Source organism: Octopus bimaculoides, chromosome 2, assembly GCF_046866305.1.
Source record: "Octopus bimaculoides isolate indiv1 chromosome 2, ASM4686630v1, whole genome shotgun sequence".
In the NCBI taxonomy this organism is placed as follows: domain Eukaryota; kingdom Metazoa; phylum Mollusca; class Cephalopoda; order Octopoda; family Octopodidae; genus Octopus; species Octopus bimaculoides.
In genome coordinates, this window is record NC_142929.1 from 70,985,106 (window position 1) to 71,012,497 (window position 27,392).

At 38.2% G+C, this 27,392-nt stretch overlaps 1 protein-coding gene across 8 annotated transcripts in view; it reads left to right on the plus strand.

The window, feature by feature from the left end:
- LOC106875332 (STAM-binding protein) overlaps positions 1 to 27,392 on the plus strand; it is a 53,412-nt gene that overhangs the window by 2,949 nt on the left and 23,071 nt on the right. For 2 of the 8 annotated variants that reach the window (XM_014923423.3, XM_089346977.1), the window contains exon 1: positions 20,409 to 21,644. The exons of 2 other annotated variants lie outside the window; for them this stretch is intronic. Coding sequence is in view for 2 of the 6 variants with exons in the window: in XM_014923422.3 (XP_014778908.2) it covers positions 23,064 to 23,072 (9 nt within the window). In the remaining 4 variants the exon portion in view is untranslated. Of the gene's footprint in view, positions 1 to 20,408; positions 22,595 to 22,866; positions 23,073 to 27,392 lie in introns of those variants that run through there. 4 more of the 8 variants (XM_014923424.3, XM_089346978.1, XM_014923422.3 and 1 more) reach the window with 4 other exon arrangements.

Below are 27,392 nucleotides of genomic sequence, written 5' to 3' on the forward strand. Positions count from 1 at the left end.
CTCAGCCAGGTTGGGTTCATATAAGATTTTGTTGTTAAAATTCACATGCAATAAATTGCTTATACTTCTACGATACACAGAATATTTTAACAATTTTTTATACAGAGGGAGCGGGAATGCAGGGAGTGAACACTTGTGCGTGAGTGTAACTATATATATATATATATATATTTTTATTTATTTATTTATTTATGTGTTTCAGCCAAGTGGCTGCGGTCATGCTGGTGCACCACCGTGATTTTCACGTTCCTTGCATGGCTCTTCTCCCCCACCTGACATGGTCCAATCAAGAGTTTTGATGGCACATCTGGTGTATAAGAGAATTTGACACAGCTGCCCTAAACTGCGTCTCATTACGAGCCATTGGTTCGTCTGGTATCGTGGAGAGGAAAGCGTCAAGTTTTGTCTTGAAAACCTCCGCAGCCATGTCTCGCATGTCTCTCAAATGTTTTGGCAGGGCATTGAAGAGCTGAGGTCCTCTGAAACCGAGGCTGCTGCAGTATCTCGTTCTTATGTGAGATGCAGTGGACGGTACCTTCGGCACCATGCAGTGGCGACCCGTGCGGGTATTCCTGTAGTACTTGATACCAAAGTTTGGCACCAGTCCTTCCAGTATTTTCCATATGTCTATTATTACATATCTCTCCCGCCTGCGCTCCAGGGAGTAGAGACCTAGTGCCTTCAGTCGCTCCCTGTAGTTCATCTGTTGGACTGTGGCGATCTTTTTTGTATAGTGCCGCTGAATTGCCTCGAGTTCTGCTGTCCGCTTAACAGTGTGGTGACCACAACTGAGAGCAATAGTCTAGGCGGCTCAGAACAAATGTCTTCCATAGAATCAACATGACTTTTTGATCCCTTGTACGGAAAGTCCTCAGTATCCACCCTGCCAGTTGTCTGCACTTTGCTGTCAACTTGACAATGTGCATGTGAAATGATGCATCACTACACATGTTGATGCCCAGATCTCTTACTGTTTGTGGTTCTGGGATTGCAGTACCTCCAGGCCCTGTGTATGCCAGTTGGGAGGTACTTGTGGTCTTGTAGTGCAGTACTTGAAATTTTTTTGCATTGAATTGCATATTATTTTGCTCTGCCCACTCATATATTGCATTTAGGTCATTCTGCAGGCTTACAATATCATCTGGATTCTTTATTGCCTGAGATATCTTTGTGTCATCAGCATAGCTAGTGACAGTGGCTCTCCGAGTGACCGTGGGCATGTCCAGAAGGGCCACTATGAACAGTAGTGGCCCCAGAACAGTTCCCTGTGGAACACCGCTCAATATTTGTGTTTCCCTAGATAGTTCTCCATTGGCTGCAACTGTCTGACTTCTACCATTCAGGAAGTCATGCAGCCACTCTCCTAATTTACCAGCTATGCCAAGGTTTCGCAGCTTGTGACATATCAAGCCATGATCAACTTTGTCAAAGGCTTTTGCAAAGTCGAGATATATCACATCAACATTTGAATGGTCAAGTAGCTGCTTCAGGACCCAGTCATAATGCTGCAAGAGCTGCGTGAGGCAGCTTCTACCTGGACGGAAACCATGCTGGGTCTCATTCAGCAAGTCATTTTCTTCTAGGAACGCAATCAATCTCCTTCTGACAATTCGTTCCATGACTTTGCTAATATGTGAAGTCAGAGAGATGGGCCTGTAGTTTCCAGCCTCTGCTCTGCTTCCACCTTTATGGATAGGACATATGGTGCCTTCCTTCAGCTTTTTGGGAAGTTTACCATTTGCAAGGAAACTCTGGAAGAGTATCTGGAGTGGTCCTGCTAATTCTTGTTTACACGACTTTAAGAGGACAGCTGGGAAACCATCGGGGCCAGTTGCCGAATTTGAGCTCATTTCATTTATGGCAGCTATCACATCTTCCTCTTCAATGTCGATGTAGGTAATGGATGCAGTCCCCTTCTGCTGAGTGCTATTGTCAAAGAAATCAGCTGGGTTCTTTATCTGCATGTGACTCAGAGGAGAGGTGAAGACACTCTTGAATTGTGTACTGAGCACTTCACTTATCCATGTGGGATCTGCAGTCAGTGAGCCATTAGGCAGGAACAGGGGTCCTATCTTATACTGCACCGTAGCAGTCTCCTTTGCAAATCTATAGAAAGCCTTGGGGTTTGTTTTTATGCTTTCTACTGCTCTCTTTTCCTTCTCTGCTCTCTCCTCTTCATGGGAGAGTTTAATTTTGTTTTCTATTTCTAACAGTGTTAGTTTTAATTTAGCCCTTTTCCTATCCTCCAGTTCTCTATTTAACTGGTTTGAGACCTTTGTTCTGTGTCTCATAAGGATTTTCCAGTCTCTAGGAATTCTATTGGCATGTTTGCTGGTCTTTCTATATGGCACGTATTTGGTGCATATGTCTTGTATGGTTGACATAAAATGACTTAGTTTGAGGTCATTGTCTTGTATAGAAAGGCTGTCATGCCAGTTTTGATTTCGAATCTCTCTGCGAATTGACTTCCAGTCCGCCCCGTGGAAATTCAGGTTGGATATTGCTTGAGTCCTCCTGGTGGGGTGGGTGTCAGTGGGTTGTCTAGGACCATACATAGTTAATTCTATAATGTTATGATCTGAGAGAGATGTGGGCGTTATTTTCACATTATGGATTAGGCTCACATTGTTTGTGAAGCAGAGATCCAAAATATTGCTTCCCCTGGTTGGTTGGAGTATCACTTGTTCCATGAACAGCATGTTGGATAGTTCTAGCAATGATTTTGCTTGGCTTTGTTCATGCAGTGACATCCCAGAGAGGATGTGACCTTCAGGCCATTTAACATTTGGGAGGTTAAAGTCACCTAGGAAAAGTATATTGATGTGTTGGTCCAGATTTGTCAGGACCTCTTCTATGCGTCTGAGGCTGTCCTCAAATTGACCTTCCTGCTTTGCAGTATTTGGTGGACGGTATGTTGAGCATACAACTACATCAATTTGTTTTATGTGTACTATTAAAGTATCACATACAGAATTTGAGTGTGATAGTAGTAGTAGGGGTGTGACATCTTCTCGGATGTACATTGCAACTCCCCCATGACTTCTATCCCTTCTGTCTGTTCGGAGTACGGTATACTCTGGTATATTTATCTCCGCATCTGCTATATTAGGTGTTAGATGCGTTTCGGTAAGCACCATGCTAGCATGGAAAGCGGACGTTAAACAATGATGATGATATATATATATATATATATATATTTATATATATATATATATATATATATATATATACCGATATATATATATATACCGATAAAGGTTTTTTTCATACTGAACTACTTGGCAGAATTGTTAATTATTAATTATATTATTAATTGACGATTCTCTGCCCTTATTCTTGTATATATATATATATATATATATATATATATTTATATATATATATATATATATATATATATATATATATATATATATATATATATATATATATAAATATCGTCATCGTTTAACGTCCGCTTTCCATGCTAGCATGGGTTGGACGATTTGACTGAGGACTAGTGAAACCAGATGGCAACACCAGGCTCCAATCTGATTTGGCAGAGTTTCTACAGCTGGATGCCCTTCCTAACGCCAACCACTCAGAGAGTGTAGTGGGTGCTTTTACGTGTCACCCGCACGAAGGCCAGTCAGGCGGTACTGGCAACAGCCATGCTCAAAATGGTATATTTTATGTGCCACCCGCACAAGAGTCAGTCCAGGGGCACTGGCAACGATCTCGCTCAAAAATCCTACAAAGGCCAGTCAGGCGGTACTGGCAACTGCATGTTGTTCAAAAGAAATTTGGTAACCAATTTGTATCCTAGAACTAAGGGTGGTCTCTGGTAGGTAGGTATCGAAAAGGTTAACTAATCTCTTACATTGTCTTTCATGTTCTTCGGTAATCCAGGTCAGCTGTGCAATATGGAGGTAGCTGACCCCTTGTCAAGATCATCTTACCTTTATTACAAAAGACATGTTATCCAAATACTTAAGATCTAAATATAACATTAAGGTCCTTTCTTATATATGAAAGATTTTGCTTAGGGAGGAAGGGAAATTTCTACATTGCAATTAACTACATAGAAATTACTTTTTTGTCATTCCCACTTTTTGGTATATTCTATGGAGAAAAGTCAAACAGGAATCAATTTTATACAAAAAAGTTGGAGAACCAAAGAAAACTTTGTAATATGGCACATTTCTTTCCTTTTAATGATAATAAACAAGGACATTTATGATTTTTAATGCTTAAAAAAAAAAAATAAATAAAAAATAAAAAAAAAAGTCAAATGATTTTCATGTCAAAACATGTTTATCAACAAAAATGTGCTTCAATGTATCTGGCAACCACAGACATTTAACTCATTAAAAACTGGTGCAAAAAGAAGAAAATACCAACTTTGCAAACTGAGCTGTAGCTTCAATGGCTGTTTGTTCGGCAATTGCTAATGGTGGTGGTGGAAGAGGAGGTGGTGGTGGAGTGGTGGTAGTAGAGGTGGTGGTGGTGGAGGCGGCAGCGGTAGTAGTAGTAGTCGTAGTTTGCACTGTTGTTGATGTTGTTGCTGATGTTGTCAGCCCAGAAGAAGTAGTACAGCTTAAATGCACAGTTTCCCGACTTCCTTCCGATGGAAGACGGATAGACAAAGGAGGGTTCACTTCAGGAGGCAACTGAATATTTTGTAAATTCATCTCTTCTTCAGGATCAACATCTTCAGGGTCAGGAGGTGGTTGCCATTTGAACTTTTCTAGCTTCTCTTTAGGTTTCTTATCAGCACCAGATGTTGACTGACGAGAGTAATGCTTGGACTTGCTGGATTTAGATTCAAGAGTAGCATGTCGAGCCCGTGGGCCATCACCATCAGAATCCATATCAGAATCTGAGCAACCAGAAGAATTACTCATGTTTGAAGAAAGAGCAGTTGAATTTATAAATATATATATAAATATATATATATATATATATATATATATATATATATATATATATATATATATATCTCATCATCATCATCATCATCATCATCATTGTTTAACGTCCGCTTTCCATGCTAGCATGGGTTGGACGATTTGACTGAGGACTGGTGAACCAGATGGCTACACCAGGCTCCAATCTGATTTGGTAGAGTTTCTACAGCTGGATACCCTTCCTAACGCCAACCACTCAGAGAGTGTAGTGGGTGCTTTTACGTGCCACCTGCACGAAGGCCAATCAGGATGTACTGGCAACGGCCACGCTCGAAATGGTGTATTTTATGTACCACCTGCACAGGAGCCAGTCCAGCAGTACTGGCAATGAACTCGCTCGAATGTCTTTTCATGTGCCACTGGCACAAGTTCCAGGAAGGCAACGTTGGTAACGGTCACGCTCTAATGGTGCTATTTACGTGCCACTGGCACGAAAGCCAGACAGCTGGTGCTCTGGCAACGATTACGCTTGGACGGTGCTCTTAGTGATTTACTGGTACTGGTGCCATCACGATTTTGTTTTCGCTTGCCCCAACAGGTCTTCGCAAGCCAAATCATCATCATCATCATCCTCAAACATTTGTTTTCTATGCTGGCATAGGCTGGACAGTTTGACAAGAGCTGGTCGGTAGGAGAGCTCCATCAGGTTCCAGTCTGATTTCGCTCATCATCATCATCATCATCATCATTTAACGTCTGTTTCCAGTTTGACTGAGGACTGGCAAGCCAGAAAGCTGTACCAGGCTCCAATCTGATCTGGCAAGGTTTTTACAACTGGATGTCCTTCTTAATGCCAACCACACTGAGAGTGTAGTGGGTGCTTTTTACATGCTACTGGCACGAGTGCCAGTCAGGCAATATTGGCATTGACCACGCTTTGATGGTGATTTTTACATGCCACTGGCATGGGAGCCAGTCAGGCGGCACTGGCAACGACCACACTTGAATGGCACTTTTTACGTTCCACTGGAACGGGGTGCCAGTCAGGTGGTATTGGCATCAGCCACGACAATGACTTCACTTGACTTAACAGGTCTTCACAAGCACAGTTTATTACCTTTCATCCTGAGTGAGAGGCCTTTCCTTAGTTGCCAGCAGAGTTAGGAGCTCCCTGAACTTTGCCCAGGCCATTCTTATTCTAGCCTCTACACTCTCAGAGCATCCACCCCCAACACAGACTTGGTCACCTAGGTAGCGGAAGCTATCAACTACTTCAAGTTTTTTTTCCCCTGGCATGTGATGGAATCTGTTTTCTGTACATCTTCAGTGTTTATTGCCCCTGTGCATCTGCCACACACAAAAACTATCTTCCTGGTTAACCTTCCTTTGATATTGCTGCACCTTTTATGTGTCCATAGCTTATACCAGGTACATTGTATGGAGTTTCTACCCATGCCTTTCTCTGTGTGTGTGTGTATGTGAATAATGTACCCTTCACACATAGATTAGTAGTTAGCAACTTCGGGATCAGGGCTAAATGGATGCCCAGAAGAAGACCAGCTTGGAGGAGAAGGATCTGGAAGCTTAAAGATCCTGCAAATGGACAGAGATTTAGAGATGTGTTACTCGAAGTCTTCGACAAAATAGAAGGGGATATAGCATCACATAATGTGGAAGACAACTGGAGGTTTCTACAGGACAATCTGCTGAGAGCCACTGACCAGATCTGTGGATGGTGCAAAGTCCCCTCTCGACCCAAAGTAATGTGGTGGTGGAACAATGTGGTTGACAGGGCTATTAGACAAAAGAAACAGGCTTGGAAGGACTGGAAGAACGGAGGTAGCAGGGAATTGTATCAGACTGCCAGAAGGGAAGCTAGGAGACAGGTTTATTTAGCCAGAGGGGAAGCAGATAAGAAAAAATTTGCCAATGTTCTGCACCGTGAGGACCAAAGACTTGAAGTATTTCATGTTGCAAGACAGTGTGTGAGAGAGAATCGTGATGTCGTAGGAGAGAAATGTGTCTGCATGGATGATGGTTCACTTGCACTAAACAAGGCTGCAAAGAGAGAGGTTTGGAGATGCTACTATGAAAGGTTGCTCAATAAAGAGAATGAAAATGTGCAGAGAACAACTTCTGCCACATTCCAGGGAGAAAAAACTAGAAGTAGTCGATAGCTTCCGTTACCTAGGTGACCAAGTCAGTAGCGGGTGAGGGTGCGCTGAAAGTGTAGCTGCTAGAATAAGAATAGCCTGGGCAAAGTTCAGAGAGTTCTTACCTCTGCTGGTGACAAAGGGCCTCTTGCTCAGAGTAAAAGGCAGACTGCATGACGTATGTGTACGAACAGCCATGTTACATGGCAGTGAAACATGGGCCATGACTGCTGAAGACATGTGTAAGCTCTCGAGGAATGAAACCAGTGTGTGTAATGTCAGTTTGCATACTCAACAGAGTGTAAGTATCTTGAGAGAAAAGTTGAACCTAAGAAGCATCAGTTGTGGCGTGCAAGAGAGACGATTGTGCTGGTATGGTCATGTGGTGAGAATGGACGAGGATAGCTGTGTGAAAAAGTGCCACACCCTAGCGGTTGAGGGAACCTGTGGAAGAGGTACACCCAGGAAGACCCGGGATGAGGTGGTGCAGCACGGCCTTCGAACATTAGGCCTCACCAAGGCAATAACTAGTGACTGAGACCTTTGGAAATATGCTGTGCATGAGAAGACTCGGCCAGATATAATTGTCAGAGATCATGAAGAAAAAATGTTTTCTAATTGATGTGTCAATACCAACAGATGACATTTCTCTATGAGAAACAAAGAAACTTTCAAAATACAAATCCTGGAAAGAGAGGTAACTCGAATGTAGAGTCTAAAAGCAGAAACAATTTCTATCATAGTAGGTGCATAAGGTATGATTAAAAAATATTCAGACAAATACATAACAAAAACACCAGGACTAACAAATATATATAACATACAGAAAATAGTACTATTAGGCACTGCACATATCCTATGTAAAACACTTTCAATACAGTAGCCATAAGTGCATCACAGCAAACTACAGCACATACCCAAGGCACACAGAGCTGTGTGTGAAAGTGCAGTGAAAGTATGTTATAAAAATAAGACTATTGAATAATAATAATGGTTTCAAATTTTGACACAAGGCCAGCAACTTTGGGGGTGGGAGTAAGTCAATTACATTGACTTCAGTGCTCAGCTGGCACTTAATTTATTGAAAAGATGAAAGGCAAAGTCAACTTTGGTGGAATTTGAACTCAGAATGTAAAAATGGATGAAATGTTGTTTAGCATTTTGTCTGGTGCAGTAATGATTCTTCCAGTTCACCACCTTAATAATAATAATAATAATAATAATAATAATAATAATAATGATGATGATGATGATGATGATGATGATGATGACGACGACGACGACGACGACGGCGACGACGACGACGACGACGACGACGATGACGACGATGACGATGATGATGATGATGATGATGATCCTTTCTACTAAAGGCATGAGGCCTGAGATTTTGTGGGATCGGATAAGTTGATTATATCTACCCCAGCGCTCAACTTGTACTTAATTTATCAACCCCAAAAGGATGAAAGGCAAAGTCAACCTCGGTGGAATTTGAACTCAGAACATAAAGACAGACAAAAATATTAATAATAATAATAACAACAACAACAACAACAAAACAACAACAATAATAATAATAATAATAATAATAATAATGATAATAATAATAATACTAATAATACTCGTTTCAAATTTTGGTACAAGGCCAGCAATTTCTGGAGAGGAGTAAGTAAATATAATCAGCCCAGTGATGAACTGGTACTTATTTTATAGACCCCTGAAAGGATGAAAGCAAAGTTGACTTTGGCAGAATTTGAACTCAGAATGTGCAGACTGGTGAAATGCTGCTAAGCATTTTGCCTGGTGTGCTAACAGTAATAATAATATAGAGAGAGAGATGACTGTGCTGATATGGTCATGTGATGCGTATGGACGAGTACAGCTGTGTAAAGAAGTGCTAATCTCTAACTGTGGAAGGAACCTGTGGTAGAGGTAGACCCAGGAAGACATGGGATGAGGTGGTGAAGCATGGTCTTGAACTTTAGGCCTCACAGAAGCAATGACTAATGACTGAGACCTTTGGTGATATACTGTGCTTGAGAAAACCTGTCAAGCCAAGTGAAATCATCATGGCTGATGCTGGTGTCATATAAAACGCTCTTTTCAAGTGTTGGGCTTCGTGGAGGCAATGATGAATGACTGAGACCTTTGGTATAATGTCATACTTGAGAAGACCCATCAAGCCAAGTAAAATTGCAGTCATGGCAGATACTGGTGTCACGCAAAGGGCACATATGCCAGTGGCATGTAAAAGCACCCATTACACTCTTGGAGTGGTTGGTGTTAGGAAGGACATCCATCTGTACAAACCATGCCAAATCAGACTGGAGTCTGGTGCAGCCTTCCAGCTTGCCAGCCCTGGTCAAACCATCCAACCCATGTCAGCATGGACAACGGACGTTAAATGATGATGACAATGATAATGATGTTATTTTACACAACACACACACATACACATACTCATGTCACAAGTATTAGTTACATACAGTTTTAATTCTCATTACAATTTTTTACAAATATTACAATTGTCTAAAGCCCTTGTACTTCTTTTTAAGGTCCTAGTACATTTAACTTATTATAAATAGTAAACTTTAAAATTATTTGTTATTTTCCAGTACCTTTCAATAAATTGTATCATTTTAAATACCTGTACATTCTTAAATAACTGTAACTAACTTATCATCGCCTTATTAGCAGTTCCTGTAACGATAATATCAGACAATATACAATATACGTTATCTCCCTTAGACCTGCCAGTATTTCGAATTTTAATTGTGGCTGCAGTACCATAAATATAAATCGTTATTTATTTAGGCCAACTGCTTTGTCAATTTTCATCTTTTTCTTCTAAATTTCATTAATATCTTCACAATACATATATAGTAAACTTGAGATTGAAATTAGGGACCATCTTAACTTTGTATTATCTCTTAAACTCATTTAAAACCATTCATACAATCAAAAGTGTATTTATTAATCTCAGATTTATCTTTTACTTCTTTTACTCAGGCCATACTAAAGAACTGCTTTGAAGGATTCTGATTGACGAAATGGACCTGATTGTTTAATTTTATATTTAATTCTGGTACTTATTCTAATAAGTTTCCTTGCCAAACTGCTAAGTTATGACGGATGTAAACAGACCAACGTACATAATATACCTGTTGTTAGATGGTGACAGGAGGACAAAAATAGACAGCCACACACACTCATATATATATATATATATATATATATATATATATATATATATATATATATGTGTGTGTGTGTGTGTGTGTGTGTGTGTGTGTGTGTGTGTGTGTATGTATGTATGTATGTATGTATGTTAGCACGGGTACGCAGAAATTCCTGGATGGTGTCCGGCGTGCTGAAAGACCACTGGGAGTGAGGCGCTCCTCAGCTTTTGTTGAAGCATGTCTCTAGGAGAAGGTCACTCTAATATAAAACCAAATATGCAGGGAATGGCATAGGACAATTTGGGGATCTTTGGTTTGTGCTAGAGATCACGGCGATGGGAAGGTGGTGCAGCATGCAGACCTGACAGGTTGGAAGCATGTAGTCAGCGACCTGCACGTAGGCGGCCCATGCTAGATATAAAGTCGTCTCCTTGTCGCCCAAGACAGCGATAGGATTCGGTTGCTGCATGGGTGTCTGAGCAGCTCCATTGGAGAGGGCACTGCTCAACCGGAGACCGGGGAGGTTCTAGAAAAGGTGAACCAAAAATTGCCTGTCTTTCTATATCTGGTCAGTTTAGCGCAACTGACGGATGTCCACCCTGCGCTTGAAAAACAAAGAGTCTTTTATTTATAAAATCTGGACGGAACTTAAACATTTCATGTTAGAAAGTGCGCATTCTGTTGGACAACAAGAGTGATTGTAGGCCTGAAAGACGCACTGCGCTTGTTGCTCGTGAGCTGAACCATTATAAAATTGATATAGCTGCACTCTCAGAGACTCGTATAGAAGGTGATGGTCAGCTTGAGGAAGTAGGAGGTGGATACGCCTTTTTTTGGAAAGGAAGGGAGAAGGAGGAGTGCAGAGAGGCTGGTGTTGGTTTTGCAGTCCGATCTGATATCCTTAAGAAGTTGGAAGAGCTCCTTGTTCCTATAAATAAACGTATAATCTTTAATCTTCGCCGATTTGCTGCCAATTCGAAGGTTCTCCAGTCTATTATTCGTGACCTCCTCTATGCAGATGACTGTGACTTAGTCACTCATACAGTGGATGACATGCAAATATTCATGAATTGCATTTATGCTTCTTGCAAGGCATTTGGACTTAGCATTAGCCTGGACAAGACTGTTGTAATGTTCCAGCCTGCACCAGGAAATCCATATGTGAAACCAGTTATCTTGGTTGAAGGAACAATTCTGAAGGTAGTAGACAAGTTTGTCTACCTAGGCAGCACACTCAGCCTTTCTTGCTCCCTGGATGAGGAAATATCTTTCAGGTTGCAGAGAGCAACTAATTCCTTCCGGTCTCTTCAGTCTCGTGTCTGGTCCCAGCATGGCATCGCAAGGCAAACAAAAGTTGCTGTGTACAGTGCATGTGTACTGACATCACTCCTCTACTCATGTGAGACATGGACCCTGTACAAACGTCAGGTAAGGGTCCTTGAATGCTTTCATCAGAGATGTCTCAGGCACATTCTCAATGTTGACTGGACCTCAAAAATTCCAGACACACAGGTTCCGATGACAGCTGATATCTTGAGTATTGAGGCAATGGTGCACAAGCACCTTTACGTTGGACTGGACACCTTATTAGAATTAAGGATAGCAGGATTCCTAAGCAGATGCTATATGGAGAACTTGTGAATGGAAGGAGACTCCGACAGAAACCAAGGCTGCGATTTAAGGACTGTGTCAAGTCTTCATTAAAGGCCTGTGATATGCAGGACACTGACTGGGAGAGCAATGCCTGTCATCGCCACGGATGGAGGTAGCAGGTTAAGGAGGGGATCGACACTTTTGAGAGAGCACGTATCCCGCATGAAGAACTTAAGCGAGCTGCGCGAAAGTGCACGGCTCGTATAGTGAATGGGGAAAGCTTGGTCTGCAATGTTTGCAGTCATGTATGCTTGTCAAGAGCAGGGCTCATTAGCTACCAACGGAGTCGCAAATGCAAAATATAAGTTAGTCCTAGAGCGCACAATGTTCCTGAAGGTCGGCAATGGTCTTCCTCGGTCACGAGTGGATGGCCATCATGTATGTATGTATGTATGTATGTATGTATGTATGTGTGCATGTATGTAGGGAATGGCATTGGACATTTTGGGGATCTTTGGTTTGTGCTAGAGATCATGGCGCTCCCACATCCCTGAGCCTGCGACTTATATTGGCACCAGACATCTTGCTCCGGCTTGTCTCTGGATAATGTCAATAAAGTGGGGAGGGTCTATGAGGTGTTGTGCAAGCCTTATTGGACCTAAAACTCTGCACAGGCATTGCCGACTTCTGTTCGATATGTGCATTTTTCCCCCCTATATATATTTATCTTATTTTTAGTATATATTTAACTTATTTTTAGTATATATTTTCTTCGTTTTTAGTATATATATATATATTTTTATTTTATTTTTTATTTGGGAGTCCTGCAGTGATGGGAAGGTGGTGCAGCATGCAGACCTGACAGGTTGGAAGCATGTAGTCAGCGTCCTGCACGTAGGTGGCCCATGTTAGATATAAAGTCGTCTCCTTGTCGCCCAAGACAGCGGTAGGATTCGGTTGCTGCATGGGTGTCTGAGCAGCTCCATTGGAGAGGGCACTGCTCAACCGGAGACCGGGGAGGTTCTAGAAAAGGTGAACCAAAAATTGCCTGTCTTTCAATATCTGGTCAGTTTAGCGCGACTGACAGATGTCCACCCTGTGCTCGAAAAACAAAGAGTCTTTTATTTATAAAATCTGGACGGAACTTAAACATTTCATGTTGGAATGTGTGCATTCCGTTGGACAACAAGAGTGATTGTAGGCCTGAAAGACGCACTGCACTTGTTGCTTGTGTGCTGAACCATTATAAAATTGATATAGCTGCACTCTCAGAGACTAATATAGAAAGGAAGGCAGAAGGAGGAGTGCAGAGAGGCTGGTGTTGGTTTTGCAGTCCAATCTGATATCCTTAAGAAGTTGGAAGAGCTGCCTGTTCCTATAAATGAATGTATAATGACGCTATGGTTGCACTTGAAAGGTAAGCAGTTTGCTACTCTAATAAGTGCCTATGCACCTACTTTGACTAGCTGTGATAAAGATAAAACAATCTTTTATACCCAGCTGAGAGCAATACATAGAAAAATCCCCAATTCTGATAAAGTCATTCTACTGGGGGATTTTAATTCCAGGGTTGGAACAGACTGGCAAACATGGAACTCTCTAGGATGTTTTGGAGTAGGAAAAATGAATAGCAATGGTCTCATGCTACTGGAGCTTTGCGAAGAACATGGGCTTTACATCGCAAGCACTCGTTTTATGCACAAAGGTGATCACACAACAACATGGATGCATCCAAGGTCCAAAGTTTGGCACTTGCTGGATTATGTCATCATCCGCAAGCGTGACATTTATGACATTTGTAATGTCAAGTCCTTTCATGGATCAGAATGTTGGACAGACCACAGTCTGGTGCAAGCAAAGTTCTGAATGGTGATTAGAATGAAAGAGAGAAGAGGACCAGTCAGCATTCCTCGCCGTCTAAATGTCCGCAAGGTATATGATGTTGTGGTTAGGAAAGAGCTTCAGACTCACTTGTCCAGCATTGAAACTGCTGCAGCATGGGAGGATTTTCGAGATCAGGTTTTTCAATGTGCAGCCGAAACACTGGGATATGTTACTGCCAGACACAGGGACTGGTTTGATGAGAATGATGCTGAAGTTCAGCGACTATTGGTGGTAAAGCACCATGCCCACTGTGTACTGCTACACAGAGAACTGTCTACTGTGCAGTGAAGTCTAGCACTTGCCCGCTATAACAGTGTAAAATCACAACTGCAGCGATCTCTCAGGAAGATGCAGGACACTTGGTGGGAGGACCTTGCTTGTGATGTTCAGGCTGCTGCTGATGCAAATGACAGCAAGAAGCTTTACCATCTTATGAAGCGAGCTTATGGACCTAAGAGCTCTACATCAGCTCCTTTGCTTTCCAAGGAAACTTCCACTCTGTTTACTAAATCAACAGAAATCACAGGTGGCTGGATCGAACACTTCTCTGAACTCCTAAACCATAGTAATTGATACTATGAAACAAAGACCTATCATTGGCTCCTTAGACTCCTCGCCCTCAATAGATGAAGTAATGACATCAATAAGTAAATTGAATCTTGGTAGGGCACCTGGAAAGGATGGAATTTGTGCTGAGGTCTTGGGATTTGGGGGTAATTACATCATACAGTCCCTTCATGAACTTATTAGTGCAGTCTGAAGGAATGGTGCAATCCCTAAGGACTGGAAGGATGCAATTATTTTTCCTCTATATATAGGAAAAGGAGCCAGAACAATGTGTGGTAACTACAGAGGTATTGTTCTTCTATCAGCTGCTGGCAAGGTTCTGGCAAATATTCTTCTTACCCGTCTGAATGGGTGTCTCGTAAATGATGTCCTATCTGAATCACAATGTGGCTTCCGATCTGGTAGAGGGACAATGGATATGATTTTCACAGCAAGACAGATGCAGGAAAAGTGCTATGAGCAGAATATGGATCTTGTCCAGGTATTCATTGATTTAACAAAGGCCTTTGATACTGTAAATAGGGCCTTTCTATGGAAAATACTTGGCAAACTTGGATGTCCAGATCACTTTAAATTAAATCATTTCATGATGGGATGGAGGCTTGGGTCAATGTTGGTGGTGGCATGGCGGGACCTATTCCTGTAGAGAATGGTGTCAAGCAGGGTGACATCCTTGCCCCAACTCTCTTTTCTTTGTACTTTGCTGCTGCTTTTACTCATGCTTTTGCTAAGGTTAGCTCTCTGGGAATATATGTGAGATATTGATCTTCTGGCCGCTTCTTTAATCTTTGCCGATTTGCTGTCAATTCAAAGGTTCTCCAGCCTATTATTCGTGACCTCCTTTATGCAGATGACTGTGACTTAGTCACTCATACAGTGGATGACATGCAAATACTCATGAATTGCATTTCTGCTTCTTGCAAGGTATTTGGACTTAGCATTAGCCTGGACAAGACTGTTGTAATGTTCCAGCCTGCACCAGGAAATCCACTCACAAGGCTTTAGTTGGCCAGACCTAAAGTAGAAGATACATGTCCAAGTGGTATGTATCCAAACTACATAGTTAAGAAACAGTTAAGAAACAACCATCTTAACTACACAGTTATGCCTGCACAGTAGCTGTGAAAATTTTAAAATATACTACTCCAATTTTGTGCATTCTTTTTACCTTTCTAAATTAAGAATTCTTTCTCAGACACACTGATAGAAAAAAAACAGTACAATCCTTCTGAATCCATGCATATTCATGAGTCAAAATACATATATTTCATTCACTTAACATGACAGCATAGTCACAATGATAAGAGTCACTGTAAAACTATTATGATGTAAAATTTGTTCCATTGATAAGAATGAGGCTGTCACTCCCTTCACTTGTATTAGTAATAATGAGATTAGAGAGAGACACACTCACACTCATGTATATATAATACACACACACACACACACACACACACACACATATATATATATGTATATATATATATATATATATATATATATATATATATATATATATATATAAACATAATTAAGGGATCAGCAACAGTTGCTTCACCACATACCGAAATTCAGAAATAGCAGCTAAAGTGCTAAAAACTCCAACTGCCTTTGTGAGTTACAAGTACTGCTATCTGTTGGAGTTTTAGCACTTTAGCTGCTATTTCTGAACTTCGGTATGTGGAGAAGCAACTGTTGCTGATCCCTTAATTATGTTTATAAATTTATAAGAACTTTTAAATAAGTTCTTCACCGATAATGGTGTTTACATACCAAAGTGCTTGGTAAAAATTATTAATTATTAATTTATTAATAAATGAATATTCCTTTACCCTTTTATATATATATATATATATATATATATATATATATATATATATATATATATATATATATATATATATATGTATTTATATATTGTATATTGTACACTTGTTATTGAATTTTTAAATTTATTTTTTATCATAATCTCACTTTTTTAAAAACTGAACTTGCAATCTTATTTATTCAATTTAATTATTTATTAATTATTTTCTGGATATACTTGTTGCCATTTTAAATAAGGTCTTTTAACAATCTTATTATAATATATTTATATTTCACATCTTACCCAACCACACCGTTATGCTTTGAAAATAAATCACCAATCAAATTTCCTGCAAAGTTCCTGGCTTTGGGTAAAGGAAAATACAGGACGATCAGTTAATTATGATTTTATTGAACATATTCCCCTCTCAGGTTTACACACTTATTGCAGCAGTCCTTCAGTTTTCTAAGCCCCATAAAAGAACTTGGAAGGTTGGGCCCCCCAACTGGGCCTTTTACTATACCATAAAAGCCAGGAACTTTTCAGCAACCCCTCGTAAATGCTTATTTCTTAAATTATATTATATCATATCATATTATATTACATGTACCATCACAATTTTAATTAAATATGACCACAAATGTCTGACAAATGGGAACATGAAACTATGAGTAACAGTTCGTGTAGTTTTGCAGCTTTAACAAAAGCATATATATATATATATATATATATATATATATATATAGTGAGTTCAAACAAGAAAAACGACAAAAAAAAACCCAGCAAAAAACAACAATGTGAGGACGTGATACAGATATTGTGTTACTGGACACTCAGGAAAGGAAAGTAAGAGAATTTGACGTTTTGAGCGAAGCTCTTCGTCGGAAATATAGAAAAGTTCAAAGAAGGGAAAACGGAGGAAGAAAACATCGCCAACGATATACACGAGGTTACGACCAGTTCATAGGGTTACCCAAGGTTTTTGCGTCCATAAAGTGCTTGGCTTTACTATTTTTATTTAAATACTCCACTGCTCTATAACTTAGAGTGTGTTTCTCTTTCGGATTTATGATCTACTGACGATATATATATATATATATATATATATATATATACAAATAGTAAATGAGTATATGCATATATACGTACAGGTATGTGCATACCGACATCCACCTGTATGTATAAGTGCATATCTGGGTACAGGACGTTGCAAACAAAATAGAGACGAGAAAACATACAAGCCACATAGAGAACATTCTACTTCATCAGCTACCTCCGTTTTAACACTGGCGTTTCGAAGAGCTAGGCAGGACGCATCGTTAAAACAGCTCTTCCCATGGACTGCAAATTAAATTTGTATACACAAATTAAATCTTGCCATGGAGGAATGTCGTGGCGGACAAAAAACAAGACAGGAAAACAAACAGAAAAGGCTTTACGGCCAGACGAGAAAAATTGTTTGTGTATGAACGCTGTGAGGCACGAACTTGAAAGTAGGGACGAAATGGTTCGTGTGTTTGCTCGGTGACAGCCAAGGAAGAAAAGGATTATTGACCGGAAGCATGTGACCATGCCGGTGTAAGGGGAAGAGAGAGAGTGGCAGAGGGAGAAACAAAGGGAGGAAGTAGAAGAATAGGTGAGCAACGAGAGGAAAAGTGAAAGAGAGGAAGTACGAGGGGGAAAAAAGAGATACGTAGTAGTAACAGAGGAAGAACGAGAGGGGTAAAGCGAGATACGTAGTAGTAAAGAGGAAGAACGAGAGGGGTAAAGCGAGATACGTAGTAGTAAAGAGGAAGAACGAGAGGAAGAGAGAGAGTGGTAGAGGGAGAAACTGCTGAATGCCCTTCTTAACACCTACCTCTTTATAACATGTTCTAAGTGCTTTTTTGTGTGCCACCAATGCAAGTTAGATTGGCATGCAGTTTGCAAGACTATGTGCTGTTAGGGTGGGAGGGGGCAGCTTTATACTAGACGATGGGTTAAAGTATGAAAGAAAGAGAGGCTACAGAGAAAGGGGGAATAGTCAGGTGGAGCTGGAAAGAGATAAAATGCTAGTAATGAGGTGTCAAGGTGGCCCCTCAGAGTACAAGAGGAGAAGTGGGTGGGGATTGAGAAACTTGGAGTTTGAGTGGGTGAGTTTGCAAGAGTCTATGGGAAGTGAGAGAGTGGGGAATGGTTGAGAGGGAAGGGAAGCAGGTAGCAACTGTAAAGCTTGGGTAGGGTTGAAGGTTAGATGTAGTGAATGGTAGATAAGGAGTAAGAGGTGACAATGATGTATGAGTACGGGGAGGTAGGGGGATGCAGAAGAAATCATGGGAGGGGAGAGTGGCAGGGTAGTAATGATGATACAGCTGATCAGTGGTTCTCAACCAGGGTCCATAGGAATATAGTAGAGAGGGAGGTGGTTTTATGCTAGGTGTTGGGAGGTTAAAGTATGATAGAAGGAACAGGAACAGACTTCCTGTAGAAGAGGGGATTCATGGCAATTCCACATCATATAAGGATGGGTGGAAGTAATTGGAGTAGAGCTGGAAAGAGAGATTAAAGATGGTGAAAACAAGTTGTCAGGGTGTACCCTCAAGGTACAAGAAAATGAATAGAAGTAAGTGTGGGGGAAGAAAATCAGGAAGGGTAGATGTGTAAATGTAAAGGCTGCAAGAGTATTGGAGGGGAGAGTGAAAGTGAATAGGAACAAGGGTGAAGCTGTGGTTGGTGGAGCCATGAGTGAGGGTATTATGATAAGATTGAGGAATGAACATCAATAGAAGTGGTTCATGGGAGAGGAAAGTGACAACTGACAACTTAAAGAATGAAGAGTAGCAGAATAATATAGTAGACTAGCAGAGATACCAGGCGTTGCCTGTGTTACATGCAATTGAAGAATTAGACTTTTCTGTTACATTTTCTCTAATGAGCTGGAATATCTATGATTTGAATTTCATCAAAATTGCAGATGAGGGTTCTTTTCCTCTTTACACACCTTAAAAAAATTCTAATCATGACACATGTATCCCATACTACTGATTTTTATGCGCAGAATCCAAAATTCCAGTCTTATGGAACCTGTTAAAAGGATTTTGCTCCTGAAAAATGGATGTCATGGAGCTCTAAAATGTGGGAATTAAGGCCCCTATTGGGGGTGGGTGTCTTAATGTCAACCAGAGAAGTTGAATTGTTGAGAATCTTTTTGACTTGGGTGTTATATCTATTGTTCAAATTTCTTTGAAATAGGAAATATATGTATGTTCACTGGGTTTGTAAAAGAGAGCAAAGCTACAAGAAACCAAAAGACGAATGATCACAATAAGCAGTCAGCTACCCTACCCTAGTCGTTACTACTCCCCAATGTAGGATTCCTCACCATACAGGTGACAGGCACAGCCGTAAGATGCATTACGGATGTATAGCAATTGGAAGGGTGTGACCCAACTCAAACATTAAGAACTGTGTGACATGAGGGCTAAGGGGAAATGAAAGTGTCACCTCTGGAGTTTGCAAATGACCACTATACCGATAGGTAACTGCACAGAATAAATTTACAATCTATAAATGTCTTTCAATAACCAGTCACTCATCTGGGAAGGCCTTGAAATCAATGTTACCATTGGGGAACAATGTGTGACCCAGTGATAATAAAAGACTCAAAAGAGGTCTGCAACCAAATAACTTTACTGAACACTTTGCAACTGAATCAGTGGAGGCAAAGATGCCTCTCATTTACTTGACAATTTATGCACCACATGTCTATGAGTTTAATCCAGTGAAGGGGGTAGTCTTTTTGTGGGGAGTGGTTTAGGACATCTGCACTTGCAACAGCAGCAGTAGCAATACTCTATTGTAGGTCTCACCTAAGTTTTGTAGTGTCACTGATTGTTGGGAGAAGATGAAATATCTTCTAGCTCTAGAAGGAAGGGTTAGCCATTGAGATGTAGTCCTAACTATGTTAGGAATGTGCTTTCAGCCAGAATGTTCTTCAGAGATTGTGAGATCCAATATTTGGAGTGATTGTGAAGCCTCTGGTTGCAAGTTTTCAAGATTAAGAAGAGTGTGATGCAATGTTTTCTTGTTTTATATATGCAAAGAAGAGTAGCATGTTAAAATCAATTAAAGCTGTAATCATTTGTTGGTTTTTCCAAGTACAGATTGAATTTTAAAAAATCCAATACAATAATAAAACGGTGGATAAAGAGAGAACAAAATGTGTATATGTGTGTGTGTACATATGTGCAAAGTTGTTTAAGCAAATATGAAAAAGGCCACTTTATATGTACAACTGTTCAAAGTTTGCTTCTAAGATAGGCTGGAGGTGGGGTATGAAATACTTCAGATACTTTTGTTCTTTATTTGATATTCAGGTGTCTCACTTACACTTTACTCTAGAATTTCTGTTAGAAGTTACATTAAGTAAAACTTTTTGTATTTGTAAAATGGTTTCTACTTCTATTAGCATAGAAGAAATCATTTGTACATGGCAAAAATTTTGTCTTTGTTGTATTTTTTTATGTGCAGTTTTGAATTTTTTTCATAATTCTCCTATTTCCTAATACTAAAGGAAACATTTTGCTTAAGGACTATAAATTATTTCACTTTTTTTTTTGTATTCAATTCCGCCAAAATTTGAGCTTGGAAGCTTAAATCAAATCAATAAGTATATCAACAAAATATTATTGTTATAGATCTGTGAAAAGAAGAAAAAAATTTTAATCCTTTCTTTATTTTGAAAGATTGTTCAGAAAGAGAACCTACTATCTATTCAAAACCAAACTTATTTATTTTTAAAGAATATTTTCAAAGGACATATGAAACTTATTGATTCAGAAATTTTTGACATAAACTTTTACAAATATGAAGATTACAAACAGAGAGCTTCATGATAATTTTCGTATAAACAAAATTTCTTAATCATGTATTTTATATGATGACTATTTTTAAATAATTAAAACAGCACATTTTAAGTGTGTGAAGTCAACTTAAATAAATATCAGATGAAATATCTGAATGACTAATTCAAGATGGCGGCTAAAAATGATACTCATTTGATGATTCAATCAAACTGAAACGTAGATATGATAACAAGTGTTTAAAGTAAAATTCGGCTCCCCATATTTATAGTTTTTCGTAAGAAAAATTTTTAAATATATTTCTTAGTGTATTGTAGAATTTAAAATTTGAAATAAACATTTTACGAAACGATGTAAAGTAATGAACTTTACACGAAGATTGTAAGTTTTATGGCAACTCTGAAATATTTATGCGTATTTATGTTTATATTTATATTTAATATGACAATTGAAAAAGGAGAAAACACTCATGAAATAAATTAGCATTTCAATTGATTATTTTATTTTATTTTATGTCATTTCCTAAATAAAACTTTCCATGTTCAGAACCAAGTTTTTGAATTCAACCAACGATTCTTTCTCCATGATTCGTCCGGGAACCTACTAATTACTCGGCGACCAACAGACTAAGGAACGAGTCGACCGTTCTTGGAATTAGTCTATTAGAATTGGAATATTATTTTGAAAGAAAAAAATATATTGTGGGGAACAAGTTGTCAACATTAAACCGAACCGATGTAAGTGTTTAGGAACATTATTTACCTTTTATATTTCGATAAATGTTTAATGTAAAATTCTTAAGTTTCCAAACTTTAAATATATATTTAGGGGGGAAAAAACCCAAAAAAACTACAGCCTCCCCCCTCCGTTAACTAGAATGACAGAAATCTCCATATCCAATGTTGCAAAAAGGTTCCAAGTTCTGGAGAAATACATTGTAACATAAAAAAGAAGCCAATTATTTTCTTAGAAAGTTTAAATTTTATAAACACTTGGGATATTTCGGGGCAAACTTATAATTTTTTTATACTTGTTTTTACTCAATAAAATTGCTACTTTTATTTATTGCTTTAGTCCTTTTTTAAAAAAAAGATAAGTTTTATGTTCTGTCATCACTCTGATAGTGATATATTTTATTTAGAAAAAAGAAAAAAACAAAGCGAAACATCATTTTCCCCTTGAGATGTCCAATATTTTATTTAGACCGTGTAATTTGGAAAAGTTTTCATTCAATGTCTTGGATAATTGGGTCTCAGATATACATTCATGAATTACAGTCTTTACTTCTGACTGGTTTAAGCAAATCTAGAATTAATTCTTTCGTTGTTTATCTAGTTTATTGTTAGTATTTTTGATATCTATTCTGGACGAATGACAACCAAGTAAACTCTTGTGTTGGGATAGAACAGATAGGAATGGAATTTGATATTGTGTCAACTATTTAGTCTGACTGTCATTACTATCTTTAGCAGCAATAACTTTAGAATGGGATGCATATTCAGGGCTCCGTCAATGTTTATATGTTTCATCCTAACTCCCAATTCTAAAAGAGTCAGCAACGTTGGTCGAATATTTACATATATCGAGGTGGAATCACTAGATTAATGAAGAATAAGAAAAAAACAAATATCGCAAGATCATATTTCTACAAAACTTTATCCAGTTGTTCACAGAAGCCAAGTGACTGGTAAGGTTTATTTAAAGACTAAACTGTTCGATATAGTGTGAATGGGTAAATATCTGCCACACCCACTTTATATTGTTTTTTTCTACTGGAAACTTCTTACGGTAGTTACAATTGTAAATTTTATAAATATCTTATGCTCGCTAGATTCCTTTGATAAATTTAGAGATTTGGCTATTATATGTACCTCAATAGTTTTAGATTGTATTTAATATCCAAACCTGTACTTATTCCAGTTGTGGTTTTCCTCTTGAATCATTATATCGTGTGACTTCAGATATGAATCATTGAGAGGACTCGTATGAATGAATAGATATTATTAACTTTGGGGAAATTACGTGTCATTGTTTCCGCTTATAAGTGAGAATAGATAATCAACATACTTTAACGTAGAAGTTACTTTCCTGTTGGGACAATTATATCATTCACAACCAATTGTTTGAAAGCGAGAATAAGAATTATTCATTACAGAATGGTTACGGTATGTTTACGTCTTGTAATTATTTATTTTCCTAGAAAAGGCCATAGAGTAGCAGAAGTGTGAATAAATCAAAGATGTGCAGTTGAAACCGTAACTGCGTTTTTAAAATTAATACTGATAACATGAACATAAGAAAAAAAGACTGGTGTTTACGTTTAAAAAACACATACAGCTGTAAAATAGATATTCTGAAAGCAAGATTTCACGAAATTTTTATTATAAATATTCTTAAATAAATATTTTTCATTATCACAAATTAGCGTAAGCTTTTCTAGTCTTCTAGTTATATGTTTGTATGTATGTATGTATGTAAATTTTGGCATGAAACTTATTTTATATCGTGAAAGTGATTTTACCCCTTATAAATGATTACATTTCCATATAGTTCTTAATAGTATTGTCTATTATGAAGTGTTAAATTTCGTCGCTTTTTCTGTAACTTGATAACCAACACACTTCTATACGTACAATTTACCAATATTTTTTTGTATTATCATTTCCGGATCAAGATGTAAACATTAACCCAATTTTCTTCGTTAATTGTACCTTTTTGCATACTCAGAGGTATGCAAAATTTTAAACCATTTTAAACCTTTCAGACTTATACTGTGATTTAATGTCAAACCTGAAATGTCATTACTGTATCCACTGTGGACAAAAGTTGTTTTAATAATGTCTTCCTTACAACTTAGAAATAAATAACCCAAACTGACCATTATTGCAAATTATTTATAAACATTTTGTCTAAGTGAATATTGTCACCTCCGATTATTTAATGCTCTGGTTCTTTTTTATTTTCTCCTTTCACATTTTTAGTTACCTCTTTGTTCACATTGCTCTACAAACTTCTAATTGCTCCGCACCGTGTCTGTAACGTCATTTCAATTTCTTCCCATTTTTTGTTTTTATATTAACAGCCCAAACGACAACACGACTTTCTCTCTTTAACCCCGTCACAGACGCTGGACCAAGCCTCGAACGTTAGATTGTATATTCTTCACAGGACTTCAACTTATTGAATTATCCTATAAATACCACCGAACTTATTAGGTTGTCTATAGATTGTTGACGCAGACCATGACCATTAACCTCGAATTTCAAGTTTCACCCTATGGAAGAATAGTGTAAATAAACTTCCAAGGGAAATAACTCTATATTGTTTCGTATCATGCCGTCCCTGATCAAGTAAACCTCTGAACAAAAACCTATTAACTGCAACTAACCCGTACTCTCTCTCTTCTCCACAAACAGTGTATTTAGGATCATATTATCCAGTGTGCCATCTGTTTGTAAGACCCTCAAGTATGATGGAGATTTAACTCGTATTCCTCCCAGAACGCACGATCAATATATAAATCAGTGTTTCTCAACCATTTTTTGCTTATGGACCCTTTTGATTCCTATTTTCATTACTGGACCTTCATACCAATTCGTTGTATATATATATATATATATATATAAGATACTATGGTATTATAATTAAATATTATTAGGAATTGTAAAAAAAATTAAAATATTTTGTATATATCACCATCGTTTAACGCCCGTTTTCCATGCTGGCATGGGTTGGATGGTATTGACATGGAGCTGGCTAGCAGGGTCCAAGCTCCAACTGTCTGTTGTGGCATGGCTTCTGCGGCTGGATGCCCTTCCTAACGCCAACCAGTTAACAGAATGTGCAGTGTACTTTTTACCTACCACTGGTACGGATGTGTTAATGCAGCACTAACACAAGTGCTTTTTAAGTGGCACCAGCACCTGAAAGGACAAGCCTGTACATGTGGAAGACAGCGATTTTGCTTAGCTTGATGTGTCTTATCAAGTACAGCAAATCGCCACCTCTCCCAGTCCCTTGTCATTACTTCAGTGAGGCCCACATCCAAAGATCCTTTCTCACCACTTTGTCCCACGTCTTCCTGGTTCTACTCCCTTCCATAGGTACCCTCCACAATTAGAGCTCAGCACTTCTTTATGCAGCTGTTCTCTTCCATTCGCTTCACATGACCAAACCAGTGCAGTCTTCTCTCTTGCACACAACATCTGATGCCTCCAGTACCCAGTTTTCCTCTTAAGTCATTTACACTCTGTCATGCATGCACACTGACATTACCAATCCAGTGGAGCATGCTAGCTTCAATTAATCAATTTATTACATGAACTTCAACAACAAAATCATATATGGACCCAGGTTGAAAGCCACTGATATAGAGGCTCTCTTCCATTGGGTTTGAATGGCTTGGTGCAGTGCTAGACCCAGTGTCCTAGATATGCCTCTAAATATAGACCACACTGCATTGTAAAATACAGTGATTTATTGTATAGGATATACTGTAGCAGTGTTGGCATATTTCATTTTTCAATGCCCTGTTGGTTTTGATTGAATGGGAATGGTGAGCTTGGTGAAAGTGAGATGTTTTTCCATTGTACTTTGATGTTGTGCATCCCTGTTTGGTATTGGTAAAGAGGGCTGCAATCTTAAAAAGGGGCAACCATACAGCGTCATGAATTGAAAGTAAAGGTAAGCATAGGTCATTAGGTTTGGCCTCACTGATGGGACATAGAAAGAAACTAATACAAATATGTAAAACTATATATATATACATATATATATCGTCATTATATTCACTGTGGTGGTATTTTTTACCATATCGCACGAGGAGTTTTAGGCAGGCAATTTAAATTGGTTGTGTGCATACGTGCATATATATTTGTGTATATGTAAGTATTCATATATTGTAGATATATATATATATACACATACATATTTGTATTTATGTGGTGCTATCTGAGTATATTCCACCAATGAAGGCAGAGCATTTCTTATGCAGAGCCAGAAATCTGGGATCTGGAATTATCCAGTAATTTTTTGCTAGTTTATTTTGTCTCTTTGTCTTCTCTCCTGGTGCTGTATGAACATTTAATGTGGTTTTAGAGTCAAGGTTTGGTTGCTATTTCAAGCATGGTGGTATCTCTTAGATACCCTAAATTATAATTTATATATATACATTAATATATATATATATATATAAATCAAGTCATTTTAATAATCTATAGGAAGACTTAGCTTTTAAATATCTGTGACATATCTGTGTGTGTCTACCCTATTTATATCAAAGAATCAAATTATACAGTTAAAAGGTGTAAGTTTAAATTATTAGTCTCAACTAGAACACCAGATAAGTGTTTTGTGAAAAGACTGTTGATGCATAATTGGTATTTATTTTTGATGTATTCTCACATTTTATTAAAACTGTTTCACTAAATTGAAAAGTAATTTTGAGAAGATATGAGGTGGAAATGTGTTAAATTCAAGTTGTTTAAAGAATATACTGGTTATTATATATATATACTGCACTTATTTTATGTTGACAGCTTACCATGTTTCTGTTGAAATACACAGTCTTTGTTTGAATTTAGGAAATAACATAGAATTCATTGAAATACTTCGCTGTTATTATGCAGCTGTTTGGAACATAAATCAGCATGAATTCCTTTAAAACAGGGAGTTTGTATCATAGAATTAAAAGCAGTCTTGGGGAGGTTGGTATCAAAAAGCTAAAATTTATCTAAATTTGTCTAATTAAGCTTTGTTATTGATTCTGATATTAGGTTAGCTTTTTTTGGTATTAAAATTGAAATTATTGATCAGATTTAGGTCTTTTTCTTTTTTTAATCTGTTCAGAATGTTGCAAATTTTGATTAAGTTTATTATTTAGATTTTCATTAAATATTTTATTTAAAGAGCCATATATGATTGTAAAGTTGAATTGTTGACTGTCATGAGTTCCTGTCTTACTACAGTCATCAAGAATGAATATTGTATTCATGACATGACAGTGATAATAGTATGCACTTGAGGATTTAATTTAAAGGTCTTGAATAAATCTGTGAGTATACCTATTTGATGACAACTACAGAAGCAGCTCTACATTTTTAATGATCAATCAGTGTTTAGTGCCAGGTTATATTAAGAGGCATAACTAGTCACTAAACGTTGTATTAGTAGCAGCACAGACAACAGACCAACTATGCAGTACTAGTGCTGCAGTGATAGGCAGGCTTTTACTAACATCTCAGCTATACTGACTTTATCAAACAACCAAGTTATTGGCTTTTACTAGCAGCTCAGATAAGTGGTGGGAGCAGCAGCAGCTTGATAGTGACACCACTTCAGTTATTACTATCTAATGAACTATTGCAGCAACTAGCTCTATGGTGACATGACTACAATTCCAGTTATGCATTGGAACAACTAAAGCAATGAATGGTCTTTTATAGCTGCAGTTTTCACATAGAAAACTTTCTGTAATAAATGATAGT